This window comes from Erpetoichthys calabaricus, chromosome 13, assembly GCF_900747795.2.
Source record: "Erpetoichthys calabaricus chromosome 13, fErpCal1.3, whole genome shotgun sequence".
NCBI classification, from domain to species: domain Eukaryota; kingdom Metazoa; phylum Chordata; class Cladistia; order Polypteriformes; family Polypteridae; genus Erpetoichthys; species Erpetoichthys calabaricus.
This window is the reverse complement of record NC_041406.2, coordinates 55,004,382-55,021,089: the sequence shown is the minus strand read 5'-3', so window position 1 is coordinate 55,021,089 and position 16,708 is coordinate 55,004,382. Positions and strand designations below refer to the sequence as shown.

At 32.7% G+C, this 16,708-nt stretch overlaps 1 protein-coding gene across 1 annotated transcript in view; it reads left to right on the top strand.

Annotated features, from left to right (window-relative positions):
• The window catches only part of LOC114663749 (dynein axonemal heavy chain 11), a 341,140-nt gene that overhangs the window by 229,349 nt on the left and 95,083 nt on the right, over positions 1-16,708 (top strand). Inside the window, 4 exon segments of the mRNA XM_051936024.1 lie at positions 3,833-3,994; positions 6,492-6,725; positions 8,322-8,468; positions 16,099-16,212. Of these exon segments, the coding sequence (XP_051791984.1) occupies positions 3,833-3,994; positions 6,492-6,725; positions 8,322-8,468; positions 16,099-16,212 (657 nt within the window).

The following is a 16,708-nucleotide window of genomic DNA, read 5'->3' as shown; positions in this document are numbered from 1 at the left end:
CTTATGTTTTTATTTAGAACATTTTAAGGTTTTTGCTCTTAGTGTTTGTTTATATGCTATCAGATGTGTAAGATGTGTTCTATGTATACTTACCATACATACTTGCTTATAAGGTTTTAAAACCCGAAAAATCGATCATAAAATCAGACCCCGACTTATATGCCCGTTCAAAAATACGATACTTAATTTTTTTATTTTTTACATGTTTTTGCTTCCTCCAATCTCATACCAGTTTCTCAAACACATTGAATTTTCGACATAAACGTCGAGATTAAAGTGGAAATAGCGAGAATAAAGTCGTCATGTTGACTTTATTCTCAACATACACTTTTTTTTCTTCACTGTGTCCATATTTTTTTTTTCTTCTCCATGGCCCTAATACGCTTCCATACTCAGGTGGGCATTAGCATATCATAATCTCTTGGACCAATACCGTGAGTTTTACGCATTCAACTTATACGACCAACATTATAAAATACTAGAAATATAATATGGTAAAATCTATATATATGCAATGAATTTTATTTTTATTATTACAGTTTTACAGTTGCTGTCTGTTTGTCTGGGTCAAATTTTGCTATCAATTTTTTGCCCACTTTTACCGTACTGATTTCCTTCAAGCTTTGCGTGAATGCCCTGACAATGCAGTGTTTCATTAGTTTTGACCCAGAATATATACATTTATTACGTCAAATTTAAACTTTATTTATACTTTCAGTGATTACATATATCGTGCTTTAGCCAACACACATATATGTGAAAGATTAGTGATGCTGGTCAAGTGGTTAGCACTTTGGACAAACAGTCAATGATTCAAGACCAATGTACACAAACTAATTTTTTTTTTTTAATTTTACCAATTTTTCATAATTTATATGCAAATTTGGCATGATACTCTTTTCCGTGATTTGGCGGTGTTGGGTCAGTGGATAAAGTGTTGGGTTTTTCTAAGAAAGATTGCAGGTTTGATTTTTCAATACACAAATGCACATTTCCAGTACTTCACACATGTAGGACTACTACACACATGGTTAGGACTTTCTGAAATGAGAAATGAACATGAATTAATGTTACATTTCACTTTAAGATCATAGGCTTAAATGTTATTTTTGTCAAATCACCTTCCCACCCAAGTCAAGGTTTTTGTAATGTGATGAGGACTGTGTGGTATTAGGGTGGCTAAAAAATATATTTAAAAAAAAAAAAAAATTAAGTGACACAATTTTATTCAAAAATACACTAAAAAGTATTTTTTTTATTGTACTAAGATTTTGTTGGTCATATGTGGCTAGAAATACAATTGTGGGGCACCCATAAAATAATTAATTTAATTCAATTAAAAATGCATAGATTCCTTAAATGGTTTCAAAAAATAACTCTTCCAATTTGAAAATTTCTCCAATTATTACCATTATCCTACATACTTTAATAAACTTTTACAGTATATGATGTGTCATTTTCTTTCTGTAGTTAATCTGGTTAGAATCTATGCATTATACTTGAATTAAATTAATTATTTTTTAGGCGCCCCATGATTTTATTTTTAGTCTAAAAGGACCAACAAAATCTTAGTACAAGAAAAAAAAAATGTTACTTTTAACTGCATTTTTGAATTAAATCGTGTCACTTAAATATTTTTTTTCTCCCTCAATATATTTCTAAACTGGAGTGATAGGGTTATACAGTCATTAGTGTTACTCTCTCACATCTCTTGGGAACTGAACTCCTGTATTTACATTTTCCACGTGAATACATGGATTTTCTCCAAATATTTTGGCTTCCTCCTACTTCCCAATGTAAAATATTTTGGCTAATAACAAACACTAAATTGGCATGCTATAATAAGTACATAAGTAATAAAATTGTGTTTCATCATAGTTGGTTGTTAGGAGAAGGGACATAGACAAACTGCAAATCGAACAACAAGTTTAGATCCCGTCCACCTCTTTTCAAGCTCCTAAGACCCAGTTTGGAAGTAAATGGACATTGCAACATTTTTTGGTACATTTGCGCAATATAAAGTTGTACCTTATTTTTGTCAGATTGGTCTGGATTAAGTGATACTAAAAGTATTAAAAGTGCAGCACAAGAATGTCCACTTCAATTCCGATGTGCTTTATTATTGGTGAAATTTAATTTGTTCCGTCACATACCACTGATGCAATATCTGGATTCAGAAGTTGTGACTAGGGAGGGTTCATTAAATATTCTAATACTTTGCAAGGCTTGTGAAACACTATATAATCCATTTTACAAAGGCCATTCATTGATAGTTGCCCTAAAATATGTAATGCCCAGGCTGGAGTCTTGGCCTGGACACTAAGTCAAAGCTGAGAGCAAAATTTAACCACGTTATCCACACTAAACACCCAAGTGTGATTCAATTTTTTTTGTTTTGTCATGATTTAAAAAACGTTTAATTCTTCACCTCAGAGTATTCTGATCAGTTTATCAATGTATCTACTGTATTTGGAATATAGTGAGCTTCCCATTCAATCCATTTTACCTTAATGCATTTAAGGCTGCAAAATGTAAAAATACTAAATACTATATAATATAATAATACCATCCATCCATCCATCCATTTTCCAACCCGCCTGAATCCGAACACAGGGTCACGGGGGTCTGCTGGAGCCAATCCCAGCCAACACACGGCACAAGGCAGAAACCAATCCTGGGCAGGGTGCCAATACTACTAAATATAGTATATGTTGACTTTCATATGAGACCATATTTCTGATAATATACTACAATAATATTGGCTACATTTTTGGAAGTACCTTAGCAAATATTTCTGTCAATCACTGTGAAAAAATGAATGCATATTTCTTAGAATCATTGTAAAAATTACTTTTTCAAAAAAAAAATAATAATAATATGAAGCTGCAATATATTGTTCTGCACCATATTGCTGTCTAAGCGATACATATCTTTAACCTTCCACAAGTGTTGGAAGAGTAAACAAATGAAGTAAACATGTTACAGTATTTTATTTAGATGTGATTGTATAGGAGTAGTTTTGATTTTTAATATTTTTGTTGCCATCCACCTCAAAAAAAGACATTGTTATAACACCTACGGTACTGTGCTTCATTAGTATTGTTAAAAAGTTAAGCTGGGATCAAAATTACTTTTACTTAGTAACATTGTTATTTAGTATCATTATCGGCCTGATAAATGGTCCACTTATCTTGCTTAATTATAGTATTTTCTATACCGTATTTGTTTTTTAGTAGCTAGTTCTAGATACTATATTACAATTTACTGCTAAAATGCTTTTAAACTAGATTTTTTTCTGCTCATGTAAATGCATCCTTCCTAAAAATAACTGAAGAAATTTAAATAGGTGAAAACATTTTGTTATAGTGCATTTTGTGATGAAAATAACATACTTTTAGTGCTGGAAAACATTCTACAATAACACATTACAACTGCAATTCTATTTTGCACCCATTCAGTCATTGTTTTCAGAGGATATCCTAAATTTTCTGACACAAGTGTTGAAAGGAATAGCATCCCATGCCAATACACTGGGTAAATTTAAGCCAAGGCAAAATTCACATACATTTTAAGTTAGTAATGTTAAGTAGATATTTAGCTTAGCATTTTAATTTTGCTTAGTACTATATATTTGCCAAAACAGAAATTTCATTATTCAGGGAATTGTATAGTGTATTATATTGTAGTGTCACTGCTTTATTTAACTTATCTGAATGCAGAATAATTTTAGAGAAGATTGTTGATGTGACATGGGTTGTGTTAATTATCATTTACTGTAGTTTTAAGGAACAATACAGTTTTTTATTTTGGTTATTTCTTTTTATTGTTGCAGGTCATTTTGTGTTTCTCACCGGTTGGTTCAACACTGCGTGTCAGGGCTCGGAGGTTCCCAGCCATCGTTAACTGCACATCCATTGACTGGTTTCATGAGTGGCCACAGGAGGCCTTGCAATCTGTCAGCAGGAGGTTCATTGAAGAGATTGAGGGTCTTGTGGTCTGTGCTTTCTTGCTGTTATTTGCTGAATAAGAGAGAAGAAAAAATCTGAGATTTGATCATAATTATTCTATTTTTCTATAGTCAAAATGCTTTGCTCACCATTCCCCACAATTTACAGGACTACGCTCACCAATGATAGTTAAATAACTATTCCAGTTTTGCTTTAATTATATAGTTAAATAAAATGAAAAAGTTTTGGCAATTTGAGTTATAGCAGAAGAGTTTATCCTGTTAAATTCTACTGCTGCCATTAAATTGTTAGGCACAATATAATCAGCCCCAAAATATGAATGTAGGTTGTTATACACTGTTAATTGTCTTAGACTATAAGAGTTCACATTTTTTTTACAAAGAGATTTAAAAGTTAAATTACATCTTTTTGAACAAATGATCTTACTACAGGATGCAATCAATTTAGTATGCTTTGATTAGAATGCTTAGATCTTTTTTATTCATATATACTTAACATTCTGTTGTGCTTGGGTATAACAATATGCCTGCTTAAAATGTATAGTGCAGCCGTGTCAAAAGTCGAGTTGTCTGTAGTGCCTCCAGCAATTGCAATACATGGGATAGTCTATTATTATTTATTTATTGGGGCAAGCATAATGCAATTACATGTACTGGGCAATTAAAAACCATTAACTGTGGTATTGCTCAATAATTTTATGTTAAGCCATAAATAGTGTGTCAGTCAACATACAGATGTGTATAAGTCATCGAAATGCATAATAAGCTTTGAACATGTCTATTAACTTTGAACATCTGTTACATTTTCTTCAAGAATGTCAATGTCAGAAGCATAAAATATTCACAGGATTTTTTAAACTAGATGCTGGACCCCATTACCATTTCCTAGCTTTACCACACTGTGGTAAAAAGAAATTCTTACGGAAAAGAGGAAAACATAACCTAAGATTTTGTCTTTATTCAACATTAATTGTTTCATAACTTTCAATAGATTTTTTCATAATTGCCTCAGCCTTATTAGGAGAAAATATATAATTAGATACAGAACATTTCACATAATAGAATGACTCAGACTGTGTGTTATTTTTTTAGTGCAAGATCAATTGTAAGCTGAAATCATTTATGCTAATGAAATTACTGTAATTAGTAATCACAGGATGACCCTTTAAAGGCCTCAGCTGTTAAAGACAGGAAGTGCTGTCACCGCTGACCTTCTCATAAGAGAATTGACAAATTACGAATGAAGGGGAGGCTGCTCATCAAAGGCACTGCAATGTTGCTTGAAAGCACAGTGAATTACCGACAGCTGCTCTCTGGTGGAGTGTGTCTCCTCCATGCTGTGCTGTTTTTTGTTAACTTTGATGACAATAGTTATTTTATCAGTCTGAAATTTGCCTTTACAAGCCAGCATCAGCCTCAGTGTCAGAAAGTTAGAATAAAGAGCCAAAAAAGCTGTTTTGTAGACACTGCTTTTAGTTGATATTCATCGTAACAAAGGAGGAATGTTGGGGCTTTTAAAAAATAACTTAACAAACCAATATTTGATAGTTTGTCACATGTTAAAAAGTTACTGGAGTTTATAATAATATATATTTTTAAATTTAGATAGTGTCAGGCTTATCTTTAACTTCATTTTGACTTTAGTCACAAATGAGCACACTTTATTTGTCTCCAGAGGGAACTTAAGAATACAATGGAAAGTCATTCTTTCCTAGTTATATGTTTGTAAACTAATCAGTTTATTTAATGTCACACAGTATATTAAAGATAAAATATATATCCCAAAAATGTATTAGTGATAGCTTTTCTCTTCCTACCTTAGCCTTTTAAAGATAAACTATTTTTGTTGTCTTTGTTTCTGGTCCTAATAAAAGTGAAATTGATCTGTCATCTTCTTTTTATGCAGTACCATCTTGTTTTATATATTAATTTATTAACAAATTATTAATGAATTTATAAATATAAAATTTCAGTTCATGGTCACAGTGTGAACACATTAACATACATCTGATAACTGTTTTTTAGATATATATAATATATCTAGCAAAATATTCATTTTTGGATATCAATCCATTCGTTTTCGAGTGCTGGATCATGGAATACCTTGTAGGAGAACCCCATGCAGACATGAAAAGAATGTGTAAATTCCACACAGGCAGTGTCCATCCATCTCCCTAGATTAACATTGTACATCTGTTTTTATTGTAAATAATTGTTAGTTACTTCAGGATTACTTCTGGTTGATGTTATAAAGAAGTGGGGCTGTCCATATAATTTCTAAATACATAAATTACTAATTTTCTAAAGACAATAGTCAAATGTGTAGAAAAATATGTAATGTACGAGAGTTGGTGAGATCAAGATGGAGGGTGAGCTGAATACGTTTTGGATTGAGATCAGTCCCAGATGGGAAAGAACCTTGCAAATGATGTAGCAAAATCCATTACAATAATTTCTAAAAACAATATTTTATGGAATGTAAATTTCCTATGTAATAACACTTCATTTCCCTTGTCTTTTCCAGCCAACTGTCCAAGAATCAATCAGTGTTTTCATGGCCTATGTTCACAGCAGTGTCAATCAGGCAAGTGAGAAGTACTGTCAGAATGAAAAAAGATACAATTACACTACCCCAAAAAGCTTTCTTGAACAAATTGACCTCTACAAAAGCCTGCTGAGGAAAAAGCGTAGGGAACTTTCTCAAAGGATGGAGCGCCTTGTCAGTGGAATCCAAAAACTGAAGACAACTGCATCCCAGGTACAGCTATAGGCTTTAAATAAATTTTTATGAAATTATTTTGTCATTTGTAATTTTGTGAACATTTGTAGTTTTTGTAAAATTCAGGGAACATATTTTGCCTGCGTAATTCAAGGCATTTAACATAGAATGTTTTCATGCTGATTTGACTATGAATACATATTTAATTAGCAACATAAGGAATAAATACATTACAAAGATGTAACAAACTACAAGGGCCTTGATTAGACTTTCATAGCTAATGGCCTTCCCAGTTTCTTACCTAGTGTCACTAACATAGAAACCTCACATCTCATAAAAAAATAATCCTTCCATAAAATGGGTTTCAGTTTTTTTAAAACAACAATATATTAAACTTTAGATAGATAGATAGATAGATAGATACAATAACTCAATAAGTTATAGTGATCTAGCATTTGGTAAGGTGGTGGATTCCTGCTGCATACCTTTCCTTTACATCCATCCTTACAGTAACACTTCAATGATTCCCCTTCAATGATTAGATGATACAGCAGTTCATAACACGGCTTTGGCAGACATCGCTTCCTCCTCTACTTTCCATAGCTGACATTTGAACAGAGGTTTAATTGCTGCATGAGGTGCCATAAATGGTGTAACCATGGAGTTCAGACAGCAAACAACAAAGCTCTTTCACTCTAACCCATTAGGCCAGCTTTTACACATCTACTGGTAGTCTCTTTTAAAACCTGATGTAGCTAGGGGTGCTATTTAAAGTACCAATTACAATTATATTAAAATAAAACACCAAAATAAACAATTTAAATAACACAATGATTTGAATAATCATATAACAGGTAAAAATCATATTTTAATGAAGTAATAGATCATTACATAATACAAACCTGACAAGTTTGGATTGTTTAGCAACTCAAATAACAATTTAAGAATCAAAATGTAATTTAATATTTTTCCTGCCCATGTGTAAAAGGTGTATTTCACTAGTGTGTTTAGGAATACATTCTTAGATGACGCACACACACTATAGTAGTCCATGTGACAGTTAGCTGTTTATCTGATTGACTAATTAAGTGTAATTCAAATAATTATCTTTAAATTGGCTTAGTAATTATAAAGAGAATTATTTTTCGTATGTGCTGTATTCCACTTCTCTGCATAGTTCATGGTATACATTTTCATAACTTTGACATTCAGTATAAGTAGTTGAAATGATGTCCAAATAAAATGTATAATTATTAAGTGCTTTGATCAGTACATTGGTATTATATACAAAAAATGTACTGGTATTTTTAAAATAAAGTCTTCTTGCAAAGCCCTGAAATAGCTAAAATTTTTAAACTTCTGCTTTACTTCTACACTTTATCTTGTGTGAACCCTGAATTTACTATTTCTCCTACTAAATATACTATATTGTAACCATTGTATTAGATCACTTTAATTTTCATCTTCAGGATGAATATTTTTATTGTTTTAATGGTATTTGTGAATTTTTCCCCAGTGTCATTATTTATAGCATGTTAGTATAGAATGCCATTTGGACTTGTCATTAATATACTTGTTATAAATAATTTTTTTTTATTTATTTTTTTTTTACTTTTTTATATTTGCTTTTCACAGGTGGAGGATCTTAAGAGTAAACTTTCATCCCAAGAAGTTGAATTAAACCTTAAAAATCAGCATGCAGAAACTCTGATCGCAGTAATAGGGCAACAGACAGAAAAAGTGAGCCATCAAAAGTTTGTAGCAGACGCTGAGGAGCAGAAGGTAATTAAAGAAGTGAACTAAAAAAATTAAATTGTTCATTTATTCTTTTCCTCAGTTTATTAATTGAATACTCTGTAAAAGGTCAAAGTGTTATTTATTACGCTCTAAACTACAGCTGCATTGTAATATATAAGAATAGTGGGTATAAAAAATTTATTTTTCTTGATTCAATGTATATATTGAAGATAACCTTCAGGCATCAGTATAATATTGCAAAATCGATCTATTTGTAATATTAAATGGTAAAGCAAGTTGTAATGAGATGCATGAGTGCTAAGATTTGGAGGTGGGGTGAGGCATCGATTGGGGACTTCCAATGTTACATGTAAAGCAAATGGCAGTATACCTTCTTTGACGTGCCTCAGAGGGAGAATGAAGCACAAGAGTTAAAAATGAGAAAGGAAAATTAAGTGCTGTTATTCTTATAAAAATCATCATCATTAACTGCATTTTGACTTTAGGACACAATCTTCAAACTTTTTTTGTCAGGTGATGCTGGATTCTGGTGGTGTTTCACCTCTCAATCACCATGTAGTGGTTAATTCATTACTGCTCCACATTAATTTATTGACTTTCTTGTTGTACGTCTCACTACTTACATTTTCATCTAAAACTTTACCATAAAAAAATAAAATGAGTAGAAATAAAGCATAACAAATGCTACCGTCATTCTTCTTTTATGCTAAATTCTTCAAAAAATGTAAATAAGTGTTCCAGGCTACAGTCCAAAAGCTAAGAGCTTAGCCCGATATGATACTATGTGAATCGTACTGTATATATATATATATATATATATATATATATATGTGTGTGTGTGTGTGTTTAGGAGTCTGTTGTATAATGGACTGGCAGCCCATTCCAGTATTGCCCCAGTACCCCATATCTAATACAACAAGAAGAGGATCTATTTTGTGACGCACTGAAGTGGATTAAGTGGACGAATTTATGCATGCTGATGTTGTAAAGAAAAGTCATAGGAGTTACAATGAATTCTTTATGCAATAAAATAAGTTTAAACATTATTTAAACAATTGAGCAAAATACTATACATTTATTTCTACCACTGTCTGCTTCTAAAAAACTTGTACACACTTTCATCACATCTTGATTAGTCTATTTTAACTTGCTTCTGTGTGGACTACCTGCAAAATCCTTTAATGTGCTCCAGAATGTGAAAACCTGTGCTGTCCATATTCTTATTCAAATGTAATTATTCCAACCCCTGCATTGTCACAATTGCACCAGCTCCCTGTTCATGCACACATTTTCTTATGTCCACATATAAAACAGTCCATGGCATAGCCCCATCATTATATCTGTGACTTTGTTAAGCCCTACATACCCTCATGTGTTCTACATTCTGCTGGCTCCTTCACCTTGCTACAGCCACAGTGCAAACTTAGGTGGGGTACAGAGCTTTTCCCTGTAGTGTTACCCATACAGTATATAGAAGGCCATGCCAGAAGCCATTGATAATGGCACCACTGCTTTAAGAAACTACTTGAAATCCAACTATTCACTGTCGTTTTTATGGATTCTAACATCTTTTAGGTCTGCTTCTCCCTTTTATTTAGATTTAGATCTGCATGATTTCGTATTGCATGTTTTATTGTTAATATTAGTCTCTTCTGATGTACATTTATGCTATTCAATATGTTATGCTTTGTAGCACTTTGGGTTCAAGATAAGCACATTTTAAAATAACATTCGCTATTATTAAATGAAAAGTAATGCATGTTAGATGAAAAGTTGTTCCTGACGTGTTATTAAAATGTTGAAAATTGCTGTAAATTAATTGCATGAAATGAATGTATTACCCCCCCATTAATTGTTTCACAGTTCTAAATTACACCTTAATAGTTTAGCAAACATTAAAAAGAAAAACTGCACTCAAAGCTTGGTTTATTTATCCTGGATCAATATCCCTTAGCTGAGCATCCATTTAACTGTGACAGAGCTATGGCCCATGTGTTGGTTGTGGGGGACATCTAGTGGTTAATAAATGTGATTACAGTCAAGTATAGGAAAGAACATTTGTTCAAGAAAAGACTAATGGTATACATAGAGTTGGATTTTTTCACCACTTTACAAATTAACTATTTTTTTAATATATCTATTTGTTGTTTAACCAGAATGCCAACAGTAGGCCTAGGTTTGGAGGATTATCTTATTTATTTTTTGTACTAATGATATAAAATGTAAGAGGGCAGTGAAGGAAAATTTCAAGTCTATTAGCAAAATATATTGGGTAAAACAGAGAGCAAAGTCAATATTTTAAGTGCATAATGTAATGATTACAGAGTGTGATATACTACAGTGGTTTGTGAACCAAAAATAAACGAACAATGTTAGGACCACTTGTGTGTGGGGAAAAAATTTGCGATGCTTACCTGGGAAATTATAGGGTAGTTCAACTTTATAATTATATTTATTATTAATGTAATATACTCTTAGAAAAAATGTTGATGTATTACTCCATTACTGTTCTATTAAGAGACATCAGCATGAATTTAGGTAGGGTAAAGAAGCTCTGAACATAAATGGATCATGAGCCAATACAATGTATACTTTAGTGAAATCAACAGGTTTATGATCCAGAAGGCTAATAAACTGCAAAAAAAATACGGCTATGATAAAGACATTTTTGTCCTGAATTAGGACCTACTATTCATAAAACAATTTACTGTGATGGACTGGCACCCTATTGTAGGTTGTATTGCTGGTTGCACTCAGTACTGTGAAGAAGGGCCCTTATATTTTGTGACTCTGCATTGAAATAAGCAGGCTGGGAAAACAAACAAATAGATAATTTAGGTTAACTTGCTGTAGTAGAAAAGTGGAGCTGATTAATCAGATCTAGACAGAATTATCTGACTCCATGTAAACAAACGTAACATTTGCTTGTTGAAAAGAAAAATAATTAAATGATAAAATTATGATTTGGAGGTTATAATGAATTGAAAAACTTAATAGACTTACACTACAAAGGTTTATAGCAGCAATTATGGAGTGGTCTTATAGAAGAGTCTACTAAGATTATGGTTTGACACTTAGTTTAATCAGTAGAATAATTTTATTTCATATACTGTACTGTATTACCTTTCTAAAGTTATTAGTGTGCACCTCAAGTACAGAAATATGGTGTAGTTTTTTACTTGCAGATTAAATTACTTGATCAGGTTGATGCAATAGGTAGGCATTCAAACTGTAGCCAGGTAATTTACAGTTCAACACCTTAGCTAATGTGCTCAGTTTTGACGTTCCTGTTATAAGAAGGACATAACAGTCTTTTGAAACTCCAGAAAAAATCTACAAAGCTTACTCCAGTACTGAAGGTGTTAACATGATTATAATTAAAGTCTTACTCCAAGTCTTTTTAGAACAAATTGGTTGAAGATTGAAAGGAGGAAGGTATACTTTAAGTATTTAAAACATTATATTGTTAGTTGTTGTTTAAAGGACGATGAGGTAAAAATAGAAACTAAATTAAAGTAGTGAACCCAGTAATGATTACCATATTGTTTTAATATAATTTAGGATTTACAGTAAAGGTAGAGTTTTGCATAATGGCCAGAAACATAACAGTAAAAAAATCATATAATGTGAAAATAAACCATGGCCATAAAAATGACACCTTAGTAGATTTTCAATCAACATGTATGCATGTGTCCAGTAAAGATCATTATTGCATTATACAGGTGCTGGTCATAAAATTAGAATATCATGACAAAGTTGATTATTTCAGTAATTCCATTCAAAAAGTGAAACTTGTATATTAGATTCATTCATTACACACAGACTGATGTATTTCAAACGTTTATTTCTTTTAATGTTGATGATTATAACTGACAACTAATGAAAGTCCCAAATTCAGTATCTCGGAAAATTAGAATATCAATTAAGACCAATGCAAAAAAAGGATTTTTAGAAATGTTGGCCAACTGAAAGGTATGAACATGAAAAGTATGAGCATGTACAGGACTCAGTATTTAGTTGGGGCTCCTTTGGCCTGGATTACTGAAGCAATGCGGCGTGGCATGGAGTCGATCAGTCTGTGGCACTGCTCAGGTGTTATGAGAGCCCATGTTGCTCTGATAGTGGCCTTCAGCTCTTCTGAATTGTTGGGTCTGGCGTATTGCATCTTCCTCTTCACAATACCCCATAGATTTTCTATGGGGTTAAGGTCAGGCGAGTTTGCTGGCCAATCAAGAACAGGGATACCATGGTCCTTAAACCAGGTACTGGTAGCTTTGGCACTGTGTGCAGGTGCCAGGTCCTGTTGGAAAATGAAATCTGCATCTCCATAAAGTTCGTCAGCAGCAGGAAGCATGAAGTGCTCTAAAACTTCCTGGTAGACGGCTGCATTGACCTTGGACCTCAGAAAACACAATGGACCAACACTAGCAGATGACATGGCACCCCAAACCATCACTGACTGTGGAAACTTTACACTGGACCTCACGCAACGTGGATTCTGTGCTTCTCCTCTCTTCCTCCAGACTCTGGGACCTTGATTTCCAAAGCAAATGCAAAATTTACTTTCATCAGAGAACATAACTTTGGACCACTCAGCAGCAGTCCAAAGGCGAGACGGTTCTGATGCTGTCTCTTGTTCAAGAGTGGCTTGACACAAGGAATACGACAGCTGAAACCCATGTCTTGCATACGTCTGTGCGTGGTGGTTCTTGAAGCACTGACTCCAGCTGCAGTCCACTCTTTGTGAATCTCCCCCACATTTTTGAATGGGTTTTGTTTCACAATCCTCTCCAGGGTGCGGTTATCCCTATTGCTTGTACACTTTTTTCTACCACATCTTGTCCTTCCCTTCGCCTCTCTATTAATGTGCTTGGACACAGAGCTCTGTGAACAGCCAGCCTCTTTAGCAATGACCTTTTGTTTCTTGCCCTCCTTGTGCAAGGTATCAATGGTCGTCTTTTGGAAAACTGTCAAGTCAGCAGTCTTCCCCATGATTGTGTAGCCTACAGAACTAGACTGAGAGACCATTTAAAGGCTTTTGCAGGTGTTTTGAGTTAATTAGCTGATTAGAGTGTGGCACCAGGTGTCTTCAATATTGAACCTTTTCACAATATTCTAATTTTCCGAGATACTGAATTTGGGACTTTCATTAGTTGTCAGTTATAATCATCAAAATTAAAAGAAATAAACATTTGATTAAACATCAGTCTGTGTATAATGAATGAATCTAATATACAAGTTTCACTTTTTGAATGGAATTATAAATAAATATAACTAGATCAACTTTGTCATGATATTCTAATTTTATGACCAGCACCTGTATATATAATATAAGAAGGTGATGCAGTCAGTCTTTATTTTGACTAAATGTTTTGTCCTTGATTTGAAAACAAATGCACACTCCACTCACAATTCGATCATGACAACATTAAAAATGGTAACCATAAAAGAAAAAGTTGGTTGAAAAGAAATGCCTAAAACTAACAATATATATCTAGTTTGGTAGTAAATACAACTGTGGAATAATGAAACAGACCCTTGTATCTACTGAATGTTTTAGACATTTGAATGTAAAATTGAAAGTACAATAATACAATTTCACATTTAACAAGTTTGTATTCTTAGTTTAATTTGTTTACTTTTTTGTGATATAAACTCTGATTGTGGCCCAGATAAGATTAGGTTGCTGACAGTAATGTTTCTATATCTGAAGAAACTGCAGGAACTCTCTTTCAGTACAAGGTAGTGACTACACTGCAGTGCATAATGTAACAAGTTCACGGATTGACCCTATAATACTGTTTTTTTTTTAAATTGGAATTTGGCAGTATGACTGGTTACTGTGCAGTGTTTATAGATTATTACTTCTGTTTCTGTGCCCAATTTGCTTAAATCTCTTGTGTGCGAATGTTTCTATGGCTCTCTTTACTGTTTTATTGTGATACATAGATTATTTTGCCATTGTAAACTGTAGACATTTGATCCTGATTAGCTTGTATGTGATAGGACAATGTATTGTCTGAGAATTGCCTTAAATTTTCTTGAGCATGCCGTGATATTAATGTATAAAAATTAGGGGATATAGAAACTCTGTCAGTTCATTGAGTTACATTTTTTTACAGATATAAAATGGCCCCACATGAGTGTTTCCGGGTGAAAGTATTTTTGTGTGTACATTTGACCGGCATCCATTTCAAGGCTATGACAGGATTAATATTTGAAATCTGCAACTTTGTGTCAGATGCACAAATGTAAAGATTACATTTTGGACCAAAATGTTAAATATCATTAATAATACTGAAACGTATTAGCCCACCAGAGGTGTGTACATAAAAGGAGTATTGGATATATTACTTGCTACATTGTCCATTGTAAATGGTCCTTGTATATTTTTCTTTTTTTAAATTATATTTAAATACTGTATGTCACAACAGTAATAAGTTGTATCAATCTATTGCCCAGATGTTTAAAGAAATTGGAAGGTTTTGTATGACTGTTTATTAATTTGAATATAACTTTCCTCATTTTTGTTCTCAAAGCATGATAACTGCATTAGTTAATGAATATAGTCTTTTCCAAGACCTTCTGGTGTCCAGGGACTAGAGATTCTTGACATTTGGTATAACAATTATGTAAGATAACATATTTTCCTTGTGACTAAAGGTGCATTTGAAATTTCAGTAAATACCATTTTTCTCACATTGATCCTGTTTTTAACTTATTGTATTGAAAGTATAGATGAATATTGTTAATGCTGCTATTTACATAATTTCCAATATATTTAGTAAGGTGAGATGAATCTCTAGTAGAAAATAAAAAGCACTTGTGTGTCTTTTAAAACTGTAAATCCAGTTTTCACTATTTTCTGTTTTGTTTCCATTTATAGAAAAGCTTGTAGCTGATGTATAGCATATAATATGTTATTGTTCAATGTTCAACAGAGACATTACAGTAATAATGATAATAATACATTTCATTTACATAGCGCCTGTCCTAAGCTAAAACATTAGTACCTGTACATTATGTTAAATACAGAGTCCAATATAGTATATTGATACATTTACAATAAATTATTAATTATTGTTAGAATTCCCTATGAAAAGTTGGTTATCCAACTTCCTGTTGGATGTTTACTTTTGCTTAAGTAGTGTGATTCAAATAAGCTGTGTTTTTATTTCCATTATTTGCATAATGCTAGAGTTTTCATTTACTTTCTGTGTTTCCAAAGATGTGAGATAGGTTAATTAGTTATTCTAATATGGTCCAGTATTAGTCTAGGTGTGTGTGCATGGTTTCGAGTAACTAGTTTCCACCTTGTTCTCAGCTGTTTCCAACATTACACCTAAAGCTACCAGGATAGGCTCCTGCCCCTGTAACACTAAAGTGGATTAAGTGGGTTTGTGATTGTTATTTTATGTTCGACCTTTAGGTTTAGCTATTTTATGTTGCTGCCAAACCTTTAAAATGTTGCATCTTTGTAACTTACACACTTTGTGAGTATTTTAATGAGTGAAGATTTTTTTTGTTTGTTGGAGTTTCGTCACTCGAGAGAATAGTACTAAATAGAAATTAATAAACTGTTAGTATAAATTTGGTGTTTATATACTTGTTATATGCTTCCTATTTATTGATTATAACTTAAATATTTTGATAGATAGCAGCAATGCAAGCTGAAATATCTATGAAGCAAAAAGAATGTGAAAATGATCTTGCTAGAGCTGAACCAGCCCTTGTATCAGCTACTGCTGCTCTAAATACACTTAACAAGGTAAGATTAGTTAATGTGTCTATATTTTTCATTAATTTGATTAATAGCAAGATGATAGATTTTGGTCACACAATTGCTGTTATAATGGCAACGTATATGTATAATTTGTGCTACAGTATTTTATCCTATTACAGATGCATGAAATACCCCATATTAAATTATTTTGTTAAGTTGGTAGAGCCACAGAAATGTTTAAGCTTTCATAAAATGTACTTAATGTAAAACATCAAATGTATTTAAAGGATAAAATAATTCACTGGTCAACAAGCATTTTGCTACTGAGATTCTTTCACCTGTACTTTAACGAATTTCACTTGCTGACTCCAAATCTGAAAACTGTTTTCGTCCAGCACGTCCCATTTTTTAGTTATGATGTTCCAGGTATTGGACAATTATGGTGACTGGACAGTAAAGGCGATGCGTTTCAGCATTTAAGAAATAAGTTTGGTCTTGAGAAAAAATGAAGCCAAAATTAAGGAAGGTGTTTTTGTTGGCC